This window comes from Peromyscus eremicus, chromosome 2, assembly GCF_949786415.1.
Source record: "Peromyscus eremicus chromosome 2, PerEre_H2_v1, whole genome shotgun sequence".
Classification (NCBI taxonomy): Eukaryota; Metazoa; Chordata; class Mammalia; order Rodentia; family Cricetidae; genus Peromyscus; species Peromyscus eremicus.
Window position 1 is genome coordinate 147,970,893 of NC_081417.1, and position 17,047 is coordinate 147,987,939.

The window sequence follows — 17,047 nt, forward strand, 5'->3', positions numbered from 1 at the left end:
TCCACGCCAGACTGAATGGGCGGTTCCTCCCATGCTGTTGGCCTCAGGGCCTTTGCACATATTGGGCTTTCTTCCCAGGGGGCCTTTTCTCTCCTATCCATGTGCTGAACTTCTCTTTCCGGATCCATTCCAACTGGTCCTCAGTGACAACATTGCTGGCCCTCTCCATGGAACATACTGTGTCTGTCCCAGTCCGTCACTCCTCCTGGATTGGGAGGGCCTCATGGTGGTGGTGGTGGGGCAGATCCTTAGGAGGTAAGGATCGATTTGTTCCAGAGCAGGTGCTTGCGTGAACCCTTCTGGAAGGTCAGGCAGACCCAGCGCCACACAGCCGCTCCCAGCTCTGTCCTAGCAGGAGTCCTCGGCCACAGGGACAGCTGCAGACTCCCTGGAGTCTCTCCACACTAAACCCCACTCTGGAAAAGCCAGTGCCCCAGAGAAGTTTTATTTAAGCATGTCATTTCAGAGCACGGTGCCTGGGGATGCCGATCGGATCTCTTTATTATGCCTGCTAAAGCCAAGTACATTCTAAAATTCTGCAGACTCGTGAGAAAGTGGGAGGCAGCGGAAAGGACAACTCCAGAGTGACTTCGGGGCACAGGACTGCAGCCGTGGACGGGGCTCAGTGCTGTCGGGTGATGCGACAATATGCCCGTGCTTCGAGGAACCTGCCCCAGTCTAAGGGACCCCAAGCAGATTCGGGCTTGATTCCATTTGGTGTCAGAGTACAGGGACCTGTCTTGGGGTGCAGCCTGGACACAGGCGCCTTCCAAGGTGGGGAGCTATCAGGGCAGCACTGTTAGCAGGGAGGTTGGCACCTCCATGCTGGACCTGGGGTTGAGCAACAGTGCCCTCACCATGGTGGGCAGACCCCTGTGGTTCCTCCTTCACCCACCCCTCACTCCCCTGCCTCCCCCCTCCGCCCACTACAAACTAGATCAGAGGAGCTGGCTCTGCCCAGTGAGCCTTTGGAGCAACAAGGGCCAGATAAGTAGTTCTTAGGGACATCTTGATGTGGCAGGGCACGAAGAGAGCGATGTGACAGCCATCTCTGAAAGTCTTGGCTGTCAACAGCTCATAGCAGGGTAAGGGTGGGCACTGGGGATTGACTAAGTCTCTTTCGGGCTTAACGCCACTGTTGGGCTAAGGGACACAGGGAACATCACCGGGCCCTTGTTTCCTCATCTGTAAAGCGGGGACAGCTATAGTGCTGGCTCAGGGCTGCAGTGACGGTCACATGAGCATCAGGATCTGGTAGTACCCGGCACCGGTTGCTATAACTAGACGTAGTCGGCCCATTGTAGCACAACTGTTTTGCCTGTACGTGTGAGCCTGTGTGCCTGTGTGTGCCTGTGTCTGTGTGCACGGTGGGGATAGAACCCAGGGCCGTGCCCAGGCTCGGCAAGCGCTCTGCTCTCTGACTGCATCGCGCCCCAGCCCACAGGACCCTTTGGCAGAAGAGGGAACAGCTCAGAGAGCTGCAGCCTTCAGCCCCAGATTCTCAGCCCAGGGGTGATGCAAAGCCAATCAGGGACCTTCCAGCGGGCCCCTAACTGGCTCTCCTTACAGCCCTAAGCTTAGAGGTGGCTGTGTCTTCCTTAACCACTAAGCCATCTCTCCAGGCTGGCTGTGTCTTCCTATAGCTAGTCGGCAGTTCCTTCCTGCTCCACTAATACCCAATAAGGCTATCACGTGTCAAGGCCAGATTAATCCACGCCTTGAAAATAAAATCATCTTTAATAAGAATACTAATCACCAGGCCTCAGGGAGCCCTGGATCCTGGAGGCTGGGCTAGGAATTAGTGGCTGGGACAGATGGAGACGCTCCAGGCTGGGGCCTGGTCCTGCCCCGTGACCCAGGGGGCTTCCGGAGTGGTCGAGGGCTGGAGCTTCAGGCTGTGGGCCAGGAGAGGCCGCTGCCCCGCCGAGGGCACCTTGCCCAGGCTGCCTGTCAGGCTGGCAGCTGCCCACAGCCTCAGCCACCTCTCTCTGCTCCCCCTGCACGAAGCCTGAGATTTGACAAATAAGGTGCCCGCCCGTGGTCGACCAAAGGAAATTAATTCTAAATCAGATTTTAAACACAGGCAGGAAGGCAAAAGAGCTCGTCGTCCCCCCCCCCCCCGCCCCCGCTACCCTCTGAATGAGCCTCTGATATTTATAGAAAGATGATTAGGGCCCCCGAGGGTGATTTACATCCGCATCCAGGTGACAGGAAGGACAGCAACTAGGCTTTGGACTCTCCCTGCCACGCAGAGGGTGGGGGTGATGCTCCAAGGCCCTGGAGGAGTTGGGGGAGGGGAGGAGTGCAGGTAGGTGACTGAGGAGGTCACTGAGTCACTAAGAGGCAGCTTCCTGCTCGTGGGATCCTGGAGACTGGAGATCTACCTACCAGTCCTTGCTGTGTGTCCCTGGGCCAGTAACTTTACCTCTCTGGACCTCTGTCTCTCAGTGGTAAACTGGACCAGCTTTATATGGCTCTGACTTTTTCCCCATGAATTTCTGACGACCGAAAGAAATCTCATTTAGGCACCTGAGGAGCCTGGTGACAGAGCGGAGTTTACAGTCTCCAGAGAGAGACCCAGGCAAGGCTGCTGGCCTGGCTCCCTCTGTGAAGGAAGGTCTCAGTTCGGAACCCATGTGGCTCCTTCCAGATGTGGTGACACAGACAGCCACAGATGCCACCAGCAGGGCTGGGGAATGTCCCTCCATGTGGGACTCAAACCCTGCAGTCCATCCCTATTGCTGCCTGCAGTGCACTACGAACTGATATTTTTTATAAAACCTGTAATTATCTTGCGACTAGCATAATTATGTTGCATTATGATTTAAATGTAAAACTCAAAACACACTGCAGTTCCCTAACCCTGCCCTGAGTGTCTTTGTTATTTTTTATTAATGGGCTGGCAGCAGCAGGCAGCAAGCTTGGCCTTGGCCTCCCAGTCTCCAAGGAATTCTCACCCAGAGCCCTGCCCTGCTCTGTTTCCCACCTCTGCCAAACAAGGGGACTTCCTAGTCTTTCCCACAGGCCAGCGTGTCTTGGTGCACGTGGGACTGACTGGCTTCCCTGTAGAGATGCTGCCATATAGAGCTGGGAGGCGAGGCAGCCCTGAGCAGGTGCTACCAGCCAGTCTGCCTCGAACTTTCTAAAGGCGGGGCCTCTGGCCTAGACCTCCATGCCTCTGAGCACACAGGTGCTCAACAGAATAGCGGACCGAAGGGAATTTATTAGTCTCCAAACACGGCAAACACTGGGAAAGGTGCCATAGAGACACTGTGTTCTCCTGGTCTGCTGGAGGTATCTCCATGACTCCTACAGAGGAAGATCCCTCCCTGGACCCTCCGTAGCCAGAACCAAAGTTCTCCATAGCCAGGCTTGTCTGTGCTCTGATGGCAGAGGAACCATGTGTCCAGCCCCTAGGGGATCCAAGAAGGGCAGAGGGAAACCAGGCCGAACCCCACACCAGCTGGTGCCCCAGCTGGTGCCCACGGAACTCCCCTAGGCATTTGTTCTCAGCATGCCAGGCTGTAGGGTCCCACACGGATCCACAGACCACAATGTGTGCACATGCACACACACACACACACACACACACACACACACACACACACACCCCACACGCATGCACACATGCAGCACAGTGCCTAGGTGTTCCTTGTCAATTGTGCCTGGTTTTGGTACACCCAGGTGATCAGCCGTCCCCAACAGGACTTTGCAAGCTCCCCAAAACAGACAGCCTGAGTCTGAACCATGTGACAAGTCCAGTCCAGCCTGTCCTCCTTGGGTGGCCCCGTCAGCATGTCTTTGCAATGTCCCCTCCCTATGCTTTTTCACTCAGAACGCTGGTTCTACCTCCATCCACTCCACACGTTGGAAGGTTGGTGACTTGTCAGCTTAGAGTCTGGAGCCAACGTCCAAATCCTAGCTTTGCTACTGCCCAGCTGTTCGACCTGGGGCAAGCGGCTTCCCCTCTCTGCTCATCTTCAAAACCAGGACAATAATAGCCCTTGCTTCACACGGTGGTGATGGGGACTGAGTCAGTTAATACACGAGAAGCCCCTAGAACAATGGCGGCACGGGTTAGCACACAGTGTTGTTTCCTACCCTAGGGACGTGCCTGGTAGCATACCCGATCCTTTGACAACGTCCACAGGACAGGCCACCTGCCTGTTCTCCAGCCCCCAGATGCCCTGTGCATCTGCTGACAGGGAGCCAGATGGCTGGTGAGGATGTCTTGTGCACCAGCAGCCCTGCCCACAGGGAGCCACCTGCCAGCCACCCGGCCAGCCAGCCTGGAGTCCCACTCACCCATACAGGCATCTCGCCGCTCCTCGTAGCCAGCACTGCACACGCACTTGCCGATGGGTACCAGCCACTCGCCCTCGGCACTGCAGTACATCTTGGGTGTGTCACGCTCCTCCGAGTGCCGCACACACTGGCCTCGCACCTCTACCAGCGAGGACGAGTCGGCCCCGGTCACCGCCTCCGAGAAGGCCGCCAGGTTGCGTACCATGGCGGGGCACTTCTTGTAGTAGATGCGGAGCGAGAGGATGGCGAGGCAGGCGCCTATGTCCTGGAAGGCCAAGTAGAAGCCACGCTTGCTGAGTGGGCCCACGCCACGCACCTCCGTGTTCAGCTTGAGCCTCCGCACGCCCAGGTCAGCTCCCGTGAAGCTCTCGTCAGCAGCGATGGTGTCAATCTTGAGGAACTGGCTCTCCTGCGTGCTGGCGCCCAGGTCCCGGTCAGACTCCAGGTAGTGAAGGTTGAAGGTCTCCTTGCAGGTGCCCAGTACGCCGGGAATGCTGTTGCAGTCACGCAGCGTGAACTTGATCTCAGCGTAGACACGCCGGGCGCCATCGCGGGGCACCCAGCTTGTGCGCAGCCAGTTGTTCTGATTGGGGCTCATGACGTTGCACACTTGGTATGTATGTATGGGCCGGAAGGACTCGTCCACTTCATTGATGGAGTCCCACTGTGGCAAAGAGAACACAGTCTGCTAAGGCAGAGGCCATGCCTGGTCCTCTCCTGCCAACCCCTGCATAGGTTCCAGAAAAAACACAGGAGAGAACTTCCCCTCTGGGCAGGCAGTCACTGCTGCCCAAGGCCAGGCACCTGCAAACGAACCCTCGAGTTACACCCGTGGAAGTGTGACTGACTTACAGATATGAGGAGGAGCCAGATGTGTGCCACCACGGGGCAAGGCTGGCCGGAGCCAGGGCCCACCTCTGCCTGTCTGCCGCCCAGGGTCTGACTGCTGTTTCCATATGGCTCTTCCCTTCATCCCCGAGGGTGACAGGGTCTTGCTTGGAGAATTTCCCATTGAGCTACTAAAGGGACCCATCCAGAATAAGAAGCAGTGGCCCTGGGTTGTACCCCACCTCAAATCTCTCTCCAGCTCCCTCTCCTTTGTGGACTATTCACTCTACCCTGCTGCTTCTTGGTTTGCAGTTTGTTTGAGATAGGGTCTCTTGTAGCTCAGGCTGGCCTCAAACTCACTTGGTAGTCGGAAGCAATCCTGAACTCCCGGTTCTCCTGCCTGTATCCTCTGAGTGCCGGGATTACAGACCTGCCTGGTTGGTGGAGTTGCTGGGGATGGGACTCAGGGTTATGTGTGTGCTCGGCATGCAAGCTGCAGAATGAGGTTCTGCTCCACTGTTCTTGGCTTGGGACCCCAGGGCTGGCCTGGACCCCACTCAGGCCAGAACAAAGCTGAGGGAAAGGTAAGCAGAACAAGGCGCAGGGGAAGGTACGCAGTACTGCTTCCGTCTGGCTCTAGTACAGCGAGGGAAACAGAGATAAACCAAATACCCCACAGAGCTGAAAGAAAGGCAGCTGGGAAGCAGGGGAAATCTGCCAACCATATATCAGACGAGACATTAATATCCATAACAAATAAAGAAATACGGCCCACCAACAGAAAACTAACAGTCCAATTAAAAAGGGAGTGAAGGACTTGAAAAGACATTTTTTTTTTCTAAAGAAGATACACAGACGGCTAAACAGCACAAGAAAAGACACTCAGCATCGCTAACCACTGGGGAAATCCGGATCAAACCCACAGTGAGAGCCCACGACACACCCGTTAGATATTTAAACAGAAAAGAGGTGCCAGCGAGGGCATGAGAAAGCGGGAGCCTGCTACCTCGCTGAACTGTGCAGCCGCTGTGGCAAACCGTGTAGCGAGGGCCTCGAAAACCGGAATTACACAAGGCAGCCGTTCTAAGTGTACATCGTCTTGATGAGAGACCTGTGTATCCACGCCCACGACGCGGATGGGCAGCCGGGTAGGGTATGCTGCTAAATGTGGTACAATGCTTTCCTAGCATGCAGCATCCCCTGGGTCTGATCCCCAGCACCAAAAACACATGAAAATCTCAAGTAGCTGAAGAAAAAAAAATGTAAATAACCTATCTGCCTACCAACAGATAAATGGACAGAAAAAACAGCACAGGCAGACAGTGGACTATTATTACTCAGTCTTAAAAAGGAATGGGAGTCTGATAACCATGCTAGGACATAGGTAAGCATGTTTGTGCATGTGTGGGGATGGAGGGGGTGCACGCGCACTTGTATGTGTGTGGAGGTGCTCACCCATGTGCATGGAGAGAGATCAGAATATGCTGAGTGAGCCGGGTGTGGTGGCCCATGCCTTTATTCCCAGCACTAGGGAGGCAGAGGCAGGTGGATCTCTGTGAGTTCCAGGTACAGCCAGGGCTGTTACACAGAGAAATTCTGTCTCAAAAGGAAAAAAAAAAAAAAAAAGAATATGCTGAGTGTCGTCCATTTTCACTCCCCATCACATTCCCTCAAGATAGGGTCTCTCACCGAAATTGGGCTTCATCGCTTTTCAGCTAGTGGTCCACAAGTCCAGGAACTCTTCCATCCTGCCCCCTCTATCACCACCATAGTGCTAGAGTTTCAAGTGCACACCCAACCATGCCTGGCTTTTTCTATGGGTGCTGGGGAATTCCAACTCAGGTCTTCATGCTTACACAATAAGAACTCTTACCCACTGAGGCATACCCCCCAAGCCCCATGGATGAGTCTTAAAGTCGTGCTTAATCAAATCAGCCATACATAAAGGGACCAATGCTGCCTCCTCCCACCCGACCGGCATCAGGCCTTTAGGTCAGTCTGACCCATAGAGTTGGGAAGCAATGATGCTTTCTAGAGGCTGTGGGAGGAGAGGGCAGGGTGTTACTGTCCATTGGGTACAGCACCCTGGCTTGTAAAGATAAAAAGTGTTCTGGAGATGGGTGGCCTGTACAGTGGTGATGTGATGGTCACACGGCGATGTGAATGTGTTGCACACCATTGAACTGCATGGCAAAAGTGGTTATGGTGGTAAATTTCATGTTATGTGTGTTTAACCACAATCAGAAAGAAGGGGGTATAGCTCAGTGGTAGAGTCCTTGCCCTGCATGTTTGAGAGTCTGGGTTCTACCCCAATCCCTAATACCACGGCAACCAGGACCATAATGAGGTAAATACTCCCTGCTCACAAAGCGGGTTCCTGGCCCCCCAGCAAAATAGTGCAGAGTGCTTAGCTCAGGGGACCTGGAATCCAGAGGAGGGGGAGAGAGTAACACCTGAGCCCTCCTGATGTGGCACTTGCCAGCAACATCCTGGGGGAAGCAGGGGCTTTATGTAGGCACAGGAAGAGCCCTGGCTCCCTCATCCACACCACTACCTAGCTCCAGCCAGGGGCAGGCACTGGGCTGAGTCCAGAGGACCTGAAGGAACTGCTGGGGCCGAGGACAGATGGCCATGTCCACATCTGTGACTCTCTCTGCCCTGTAGGAACTAAGGATCTTGTTACTTCAGTAGGGGGGGCTTGAAGACCCTTCCTCCTGACACTCTACTAATCTGTGGGTCAAGCTTGCTCTATTTGGGGCACAGCGGGGGTCCTGAGTATCCCAACCCCTTTCCTGCCTGTCACAAGTCCCTCCATCTGCCTCATTTCTGCCGACTGTGTGGTCTCCACCCCAGCACCCCCAGACAGGTCCATCTCTACTAGGCTGGGAGGACGCCAGGAGAAAATGCCTACAGAGTGCTGAGCTCAGGCCTGGCACAGGAAGGCACTCAAGGAGCAAGGCACGAACACACTGCTACCCTTGCCAGCACATCCCTGGTCTGCCTGCATGCCTGCAGGACCATCAGAGTGAGGTTCTTGTCCACAGGGCTTCTGGGGGTGCGGCCTCACTTGTAAGGGCTCATGCCTGCTGCTCCACACGTCCCACACCACAGCCCCAGCTCCAGGCAGCAGTGCCACATCTGGGGCTAAAGTCATTGTCACAATTAATGGAACACCAAAGAGCTTGCCAGATGCTCCCTGTCTGCTTCCTGCCAGGGGCCCGGATAAATTAACCAGCTTGAACGGAGTCCGCTCCAGCTGTCCCCACCAGTGCCAATGACCTGGCCCAGCCTGGCCACCCCCAGAGTGAGGGCAGATGCCTGGAATGTCCGGGTTCCTGGAAATAAATGCAAGGACAAAGCCAGCCCAGTCCCTACTCAGGGCCACTCCCACCCAAGTCACCTCTGCAGCTGACCCCTGATGTTGTCCCCACCTTGTTCCCATCCCAGAACAGAACTGGGCAGAGCAGCTGTGCAGCCCTGGGCATGTTACAGTCCCTCTCTGAGCACTGTCTTTTATCTATGAATGCCTGCTCCTTCCAGCTACTCCAGGGCATGGTGAGAGTCAAGGGAGATGTAGACAGTAACATGCCCCCTCCCTCAGGGCAGTGTGCGCTCTAGCTGTTCATTACCAGGCAAGATACAGGATCGCCCAGTGGGGGCAGGAGGAGAGATGCAGCCTGATTAAGTACATAGGGTCTGGGCCTGAGCAGAGTAGATTAAGCTCTCAAAAGCTTCTGGCTTCTCATTGGCCAAACGCCCTTTCCATGCATCACCCTATCCAACTGCACAGAACCTGCTCCATGATCATCTCGTTATAAATGGGGAGGTGGACGGCCTGTGCCATCCCACTGGTCAGAGAAGGCAGAGCTCCCCTGTCTTAGGGCCTGGCACCCATGCCTTCAGCTATGTTCTGTTCAAGCCAGATAACCCTCTCATGCTAAGCACACCCCAGAGGACCGCTGAGCAAGCTGCAGAATGAGAGAGCTGGGCAGAGAGGGCTTCATGAGCCCAGCTCTAAAGGCTCTCCTTGCTGGGCAGGAGAATCAATAGAAGGCCCCTGGGTGGGAGCATGTGCCCACTCCCCTGCTCGACCTGCCCAATTTCAAGACTGGGGTTGGAGCCTGGTAGCACATTCCTTTCTGGGCAACCCCAGGCTCTAGGTGGAGCACATCCTTGGCTCAGCCGACAATATGGATCCTCCCTCACCCCTTACAGGGAGTTCAGACAAGCCTTCAGCACCTGAGGAGCATATGGGTTCCACGTAGGCTCCAAGCCTAGAGAGATCTGGGTTCCGGTCCTGCTCACCACCACAGCTGGTTTGGTTGTTTGTTTGTTTGTTTGTTTGTTTTTGCTTATTTTTTCACTGCATTGATGTAGGCTTCATCTGCGGAATGGGCCTACCATCCTCCAAGGACTTGCTCCCAGGACCACGTGAGCACGAGGTTTTATCACTGTTTTCTAAATCTCCAAAGAAGTCAGTGAGAAGATGCTGCACACGCCTGGCATGCCATGAACGGCAGAGCCGTCTGTCACCCGGGGTGAGCCTCCCCAAACCAGATCCAGGTTCTCATTAACCTAGCGGTCAAGTCCCCGGTCCCAGGGCAACAGAGACAGCCAGAGTAGAGCCCACCCGGGGCCAAGGCTGCCTCTTCCTAGCAGTTAAGAAGCAGGGGAGATGCCAGCTCGGTGAGCATCGGGGAACTCAGCGTGGACCAGGCCTGAGACCGGAGTCCCCATGGGCAGGCCCGTCACAGGTCCTTCCCAAGGACAGCCACACTGAGCAGCATTTCTCAGGAGCAGGATCCCCAGCCTCTGACCTCACAAGTGGTGGCTGTACAGGCAACAGCTCTGGGCCTGGAGAATTGCAGCGCTCAGGCTTGGTCCTGCTAGCTCCCAGAGTCCTGTGTCCAGGGACTGACGGCTGTTGGCTCAGCCCACTGCTGCCTGTGATGAGACCCCAGAGAGGGAGAGCAGAGACCCATCCTAAGCCCCAAGAAGAATACCTCACCCAAGGTAAAAAAATGAGTCCCTTTCCAGGCCTGAACTCCTGGTGCCACATTAGGACAAACTAGGCACTGTCTCCAAAAGTAGTCATAAAAGCAGTCAGTACGCATGCCTGTGCTGGGGACAAGGGTGTGTGTCATGTATGTGTGTGTTCATTATATGATGTTCATCATCATATAATCACAGCATACACTAGTAACAGTGTTCAATGACTCCAAGAGCCACCACTGCTGAGGTCCCACCCTGTATCAAGGCCATGTAACAGCCTTAGGAGGTCACCACACACTCCTGCCTCTTTCTACAGACAGGGAAACTGAGGCCTGGAGAGGTGAGGTCCCACCAGTCACCGTCTCACCTTTACTATGACGCCCATGGAATTTGGGAAAGAGAATGGAGGCCAGAGGTTACGCAGCATTGTTACTGGAGTCCATGGTCGCCAGGACACCTGATGGGACCTGGGAATGTGCCATGGTGGACTGCTGTGCTCAAGGTGGTTCTGACAGACACTCAAGGCTCCTGGGTCCAAGCAGCCCCTGATGAGGCCTGGCAGCCGGAGGGAGGGTACTCAGCCCAAACGAAGGAAGGTCTGGGTGAACTTGGTTGTCTCTCTCTCTGTTGCCATGGTTCCAGCTACCCTGGGCCTGGGCTGGGCAGGCTGTGAAGACGCAAGCCCAGGGCACAGATATGAAGATCCACAGGAGTCGGCAGCCCGTGTCAGAGCTGGCTCTGTGACCCCAAGGGTCCCAATGAGCTAGACTGCTAAGAACTATCCACTCTGTCTCCCACTTCTGTGTCCTTGAATGAATATACTCACTTTTCGGCCTTTGCTTCCTTTTGACCTGTGTGCTGACTCTGAACTGTAACCTCTCAGAAAGACAACACTACTCCATCACTCACCCCGTGAGCCGGATACGTGAGCCAGCCCCAGTCTCCATGGATGGTTGACGTGTCCAACAAGTTCACTGTAAACAGAAGACAAGAGGGCATTAGGCCCAGTGACGCTTTTCCCAGCCAGAGGCAGCCACACTGGGCACTCTTAGCTGCCCCTTCCCAGGAGCTCACAGTTCCTAGTCCAGGATGCTCGTTCCCGACAGTGTCCTTCAACCCCTAAACCAACAGCCATGCTACTCCTGCGGCACATACTGCCCAAGTCCTGGGCTTCCTGGAATCGGTAGGTGTACAGATCTAGGTCTGGGGGTGTGGCATCCTGCAGGCCCAGGTTGGCATCTGGTTCCATCTCTTCACTTCTCTAAACCCCAGATTCCTCCTTTGTGGAATGGGGGGTGACAGTGTTTACCCCCAGTGCTCTCTGGGGAGGTGACGGCATTCACATTTACACTATCAAGTCCAAGGACAGGCACAATTTTCATGTCCTCAGTGTCCCCAGGATGGAGCCTGGCACCTGCTGGACCACTAAAGCCAGTGACAGGAGGGCTGTGGATGGGTGAGAACTGCCTCCTGATGCTACCTACCGTGTGCTGAACCCTGCCAGGGGCTTAGATGCCACCTTGCCTATGATGGTGTCTCATGACACTCCAGAGAAGCAGTCAGTACTACCTCCACTTTAGGAATGAAAGATGTATGTCTCTGAGAGGTTCGGGAAGTGCTCAGAAGCCCAGGTATGGCTATCAGGGCCAGCACAGGGAGAACCACCACTTGGCAAGGCTGGCCAGAGAAGCAGGTTCTCTGGGTGGTGCTCTGGGGAGGGGGAAGGAGTTCTAACTCAAATGTCAGCCTTTTCAAAGTCAGGCCCATGCCCACCTGGGGGACCTTGCAGAATCACAAGGTTAAGAGCCTGCCCTTAGAGTCAGGCATCCCTGGACCCTTGATACATCACAGTCCCTCAGTAGCAAGTGGCCTCCATTTCTTTGAATCTCAATTTCTTCATCTGTAAAATGAATCAGTAAGACTTGGGGGTTTGGATTGGGGGTGGGGCGGGCAAGGAAGCTGTTTGTAAAGCATTGGGCCAGTGCCTAGTCCAAAGCCCGTCCCTGCTGACACTCGGGTCAACATCCCTACACTTACTCACTCGCTCAACCAACTACAGGTTTGCTATCCTGCTCAGAGAACAGGACTCCAGTCTCAACTAGCTGCATCTGCTGTGTGTCCTAGGTAAGTCCCTTCCTGTCTCTGGGCCCTGCTTTTTTATCTCAATGGTCAAGATTGTCGTCAAAGGCCTTTGGCACAGAGCCCCACAGCCGTCCGGGTTTCATTTTCGTTTTTTTCTTCAGTATGTCTCCTTCCCTAGCCAACCACCACGGGCTTCCATCCACAAGGGTGGAATGTGACCTGGCCAGGTCACAGATGGTTAAAGCTGGGCCTCTTGGAACTTTCCCACTGGGAGGAGGGGTAGCCTTCTGCTTGAGATTTGCATAGCTCCGACTTGGCCCTCTCTGGCCCTCAAAGACGGAGACAAGTGTCATCAGGAACTGTGGAGTGAGGATGCTCTTACAGACTCCTTTTCTTCCTCCTTTCACCCTCCCACTCCAATGTCAGGAGCCTGGCGGAACCGGGGAAGACTCCTCTGCACTCCTTTCTAGGTCCCCAGGGACTGAGTGGAACCAGAACCAGAACAAATGTCCACAGGGGGATGTCCCCTCTCTGGAGCCAGCCCTACGCCAGGGGCACAGGCAGAGAGAAGGCTTTCCGTCTCCCGCCCTCCTTTGCTCTTAGGCAATAGACAGAAAAGTGGGTCAGGCAAGCTCTCTCCTCCTGCTGGCTGGGGGAGGGAAGGGGGCTATACTGCAGCTCCCCCCTCCAGGACCAGTGGGGCCCCATTAGGAGAGAGGGTGGGGAAAGAGCACCCAGGGGTGTCCCCACACTAGCCAGTATCCCACATACAGGTCTCAGGCCTGAGGCCCCTTTTCCAGGCACAGAACAGACTAGTTCAGACCTGCCCCTTCATCGGAGGATCCTGAACAAACATCCATTGCTACGGAGGCTCCCCCTGGACACCCTGACTTCAGGGCCACCTTCTGTCCCCAGGAAGTCCCGCCACATCAGCCAGTCCTCAGGTAATCCACGGATAAGTCAAAAGTCAATTCTATTGGATTCACAACAGGCTACAGTAGTCCAGGGCTGTTTGTTCCGATCCCTTCTAGACCCTTCTCTGTCCCTTCCCTTCTGTCCTTTTCCTCTGGACCATTGCCAGCTCCTGTACCTTGCATCTCCATCCACAGGGGTATGGAGGAGAGTGGGGTGTATCTCAAAGGACAAGCCACACCAACAGGAGGTTTGGTGGGGACTGGGTGGGGTTCCAGTACTAGGTCTGGCCGGCCCTGTCTGCGGCCCCTTGGACCAGGCCCCCTGGTCATGCAGCTGCCTGGTTTCCTGTCCTGCCAGACCGTGGGATCAATTTCCCCCCTCTGGATGGATCTCCTATTTGGAAAATGGTAGGCTGGACACTGAGGCTTCCCCCTGAACCCCTCAGGCCTCAGTTTCCTCATCTGGAGCACGCCCCCAGGCGGTCCTCCTAGGACTCCCTGCGCAGGTTGTTCTGGGGACCACACGGGGCCGTTAGGTGCTGAGCAGCACAGATAATAACTCCTCCTCGGCGGCGGCTCCCGCCTGACCGTGGAAGGCATTATGCGCTTCCTTTCTCTCCCGTACTGTCACCTTCCCCCATTCCATTTCGCTGAGACTAATACTTAAATTGATTCACATTCCCCGAGGACACAGCGCGTGATGGGGAGGCCAGAGGATCGGGGTGGCCCAGGGACATCAGGCAGGACATGCAGACTGCCTTCGAGACCACCCTGAAAGTGGAGGATGATCCACTCTAGGGAGTGATAAGGGGCCTGGCGCCTGGTGTAGCTCAAGGAATCTCTGCAGGTGCAATGGGCAGCTAGCCAGGCTGGGCACTGCCGCCCAGCTGAGAAGAGTGCCTTCTTCCTGAGTCCCCAGTGGTCTCCCTAGCAGGTTCTGGCTCTGTACCAGTGCCATGTCATAAAGGATTCCTGGGTGTTCCACATGGACATCAGGCCCAGGTCTCCATCATGTGGCCGTCTGAGTTGTATGGATCACCCCTGCTTGGCTGGACATTCTGCAAGTTATCAGATGGTTTTATATATATACCTTGCCCTTAGCCATACCCCCTCACTGTGGGCATGTTTCTCCCCTCTTCCCAGGCTTGCTTTTCCTCCAGCTGTGGCTCCTCTGTGGCAGGAGTTCCTCGCCTCGGATCTGTCTGCAGCATGGGAGCCTGGAAAAAGTCACTATGCCATAGGGGCTCTGGGACCCAGAGCCTGTGACTCTGGAAGGTGGCTGGCTCCTCGACAGAACAGTTAAGGCAAGGACTTCAGGTGCACAGCTGACTCCAGGAGCCTTGCTGAAGACCCCCTTAAAAAATTACTGGGCTAGAAACATCACCTCCACCCACAACCCTAACCCACCCCAACGTATGCCACGCCACTTGGCACAGCTCTGGGAAAACTGTTCTCTCAGGCCACTGTCCTTCTAAGCCCCGACTCAGCCCTCTTCCCTACTCACTCGGATTACCTCCCCCAAACACGTCTCCTAACTAAGCAGCCAGCCAGCTCTGCCTGCCCACCTGTCCCTTAGCCACCCTGCAACATGTTCCCATGTCTCCTTTGCTCTGCTTTCCTTGGGAATAGTATTTTACCTGTCTCAGAGTGCACGTTTCACTGGGCATAAATGCAAGTCTGAGGGTCTCTTTCTGTGTGTGCTGCGGCACTTCCATGCATACGTGGGTGTCACACATACCCATTTCCATGTGCATATGTATGTGCGCGTGCAATGGCTGCACTGCTGTGTGCGTGACGGTGTGTGTGCTGTCCATGCATTTGAGGTTCTGCTAGCCTGGGTCGGTGTGGAGGAGACTATGCTTATGGGCTGGGTAGGACCCCCGAGCTAAGTGTTGGCATTTCACGGGCACTCTGAGCAGGAAGAACAGTTCAGCTTGCTTGGGAGCAGTGGACAATGTAAGTCCATCCTGACTGGCGAGAAGGGCTTTAGCCCTGGACAGTGAGCCACAGCCTCCTTGGCACAGTATCCTAAGGAGAATCCACACCAGGAGCCAGGGTGTAGGAGGCAAGACCCCCTTGATTGCAGTGTCTGGTGGGACTAAGGAAGGGTGTAGGTGGCAGCCCTGGAGCCCCTCTCCATGCTGGGATCACTTCCCAGACCCTGTCGGTCCTGCTGCCCTGATGACTCAGTGCCCCTCCCACCTTCCTGGGGCCTGAGTGAAGGGGCCACCTGGCTTTGACCCAGACAAGACCCTGTTCTCGGAGGCAGCGTGCCTCTGTCCCAGGCCTTTCCTCACTTCACCTCTTGCCACCGGGTGCCTCTCCATTGCACCCCTTCCCCCTGGCCAGCCTCCGCCCCCACCCCACTCTCAAGACACCCCTCAAATCCGTATTCCCTAACCCTTGTCCTCTGGTCCCTGTCAGTTCTTGGCCTTGTTTCTCAATGCCATCTTCAGCTTCCGTTCCTTCAGTCCTCTGTATCTTGTCCCCGATTCTTGGATTCTTCGTGTCTCGCTGTCTGCCCGGTGCCTGCCAGTTCGCTCTGTCCTAGGTCCCCTCTCTCCTCCATATCTCTTCTGTCTCCTGTCCAGTCCTGTCCCCTTTCCCCTGACGTCCGATCCTCAGTCCCCTGTGCATCTTCCCTCCGCCCCTGTCCATGCCATCCCGCGCCCAGGCAGGCTGGGGTCGAGGCGGGGAAGTTGCGCCCCGGGCAGCGCCACCCCCGCCCCCGCCCCGCCGTGCCGCTCACCTTCGCCGCGCCCCGCAGACACGCAGGTGGCCGCCGCCGCGGCCGTGACGACCCAGAGAGCGGGGGACAGGCGGGCCCGGGCGGGGGCCATGGCCGGGCGGCGCCGCGCTCCTCGGGCTCGGCCCGGCGGCCGCGCGTGGCGCGCTCCTGCCTCTCCCGCACCCCGGCCGGCGCACACGCGGCTCAGCCGCACGCGGGCACCCGCGCCCGCCGCCGCCCCGGGCGGGGCCGCCCCCGCGCGCAGCCAATCAGCGCCCGGGCGGGCGGGACGCCGAGCCCGCACCGCGGCCACCGGCCGGCAGCACGTGCACACGCCCGACCCGGCCGGCTCGCGCCTGGGGGCGTTGGCCCCACACCACTCGTGGACCGCACCGCACGCTGGAGGCCTCGCGACCTAGGCGGGCCTGGGGATGTCCCGGAGGACGCACGCGGGACCGGACGGACGCATCGCCGGCTCTCTCACTCCTGCCCCAGCAACACCTCGCAGGGGACCGCGCGTGCATGCTTCTAGTTCCTGGGCCCATAGACAACTCAGAGGCACTTGCAGTGTACACACCTCTCTGCCTCCCTCACCTCCAGGACTAGGCGGCCACCGGGGTTCAGGGAAGTCATACAGATCGATGCTCCAGAGAGCTCCGCATGCTGGGCATCCTGGCTGTGTGGCCTCAGGCAAGTTTGTTACCCTCGCTGAGCAAAGCACCAATCACTGTGCCTATGCCCCAGGGCTGTGTTGAGAGTTAAGTGAAAGGGTCCAGGTAAGCTCCCAGCATCCTTTAAGGGCACACAGCCCAAGCTGGCAGTGGCTAAAGTTCACTCCCTACTTCTCCCTTACCTGATTCCCCTGACGCCCATCCATCCTGGGAGCGCTGCAGGCCTGGGGGGTGGGGGTTGAGTGGGGCAATGTCCCTCGGGGAGGACCCGCCACCACCGTTCTGCACTCTGAGCAGCCTCTGGGGGCCAGTCCCAAGTGTGAGTGCCACTGAGGATGAGACCCACAAGTTCCTGATTGGCACAACCCTCTTCCGAGGTCACACAGAATGACAAAGACCACTTGGGGAACACATACATGCCTCATGCTGTTAGTCCCTTATTTCCGGGCATTATAAAATGCTCTAGTTTAAGCCCCACATAGTTCGGCAGGAGGAGCTGGGAAGGCAACTAACGCCCAGAAAGACTA

At 56.3% G+C, this 17,047-nt stretch overlaps 1 protein-coding gene across 1 annotated transcript in view; it reads right to left on the reverse strand.

Annotated features, from left to right (window-relative positions):
- Positions 1-15,961, reverse strand: part of Epha8 (EPH receptor A8) — a 28,319-nt gene extending 12,358 nt beyond the window's left edge. The window contains exons 1-3 of the mRNA XM_059256208.1: positions 15,871-15,961; positions 11,035-11,099; positions 4,306-4,969 (exon numbers count right to left, since the gene is read on the reverse strand). Coding sequence (XP_059112191.1) covers positions 4,306-4,969; positions 11,035-11,099; positions 15,871-15,961 — 820 coding nt within the window. The remainder of the gene's footprint in view (positions 1-4,305; positions 4,970-11,034; positions 11,100-15,870) is intronic.
- Positions 15,962-17,047: the final 1,086 nt, after the last annotated feature.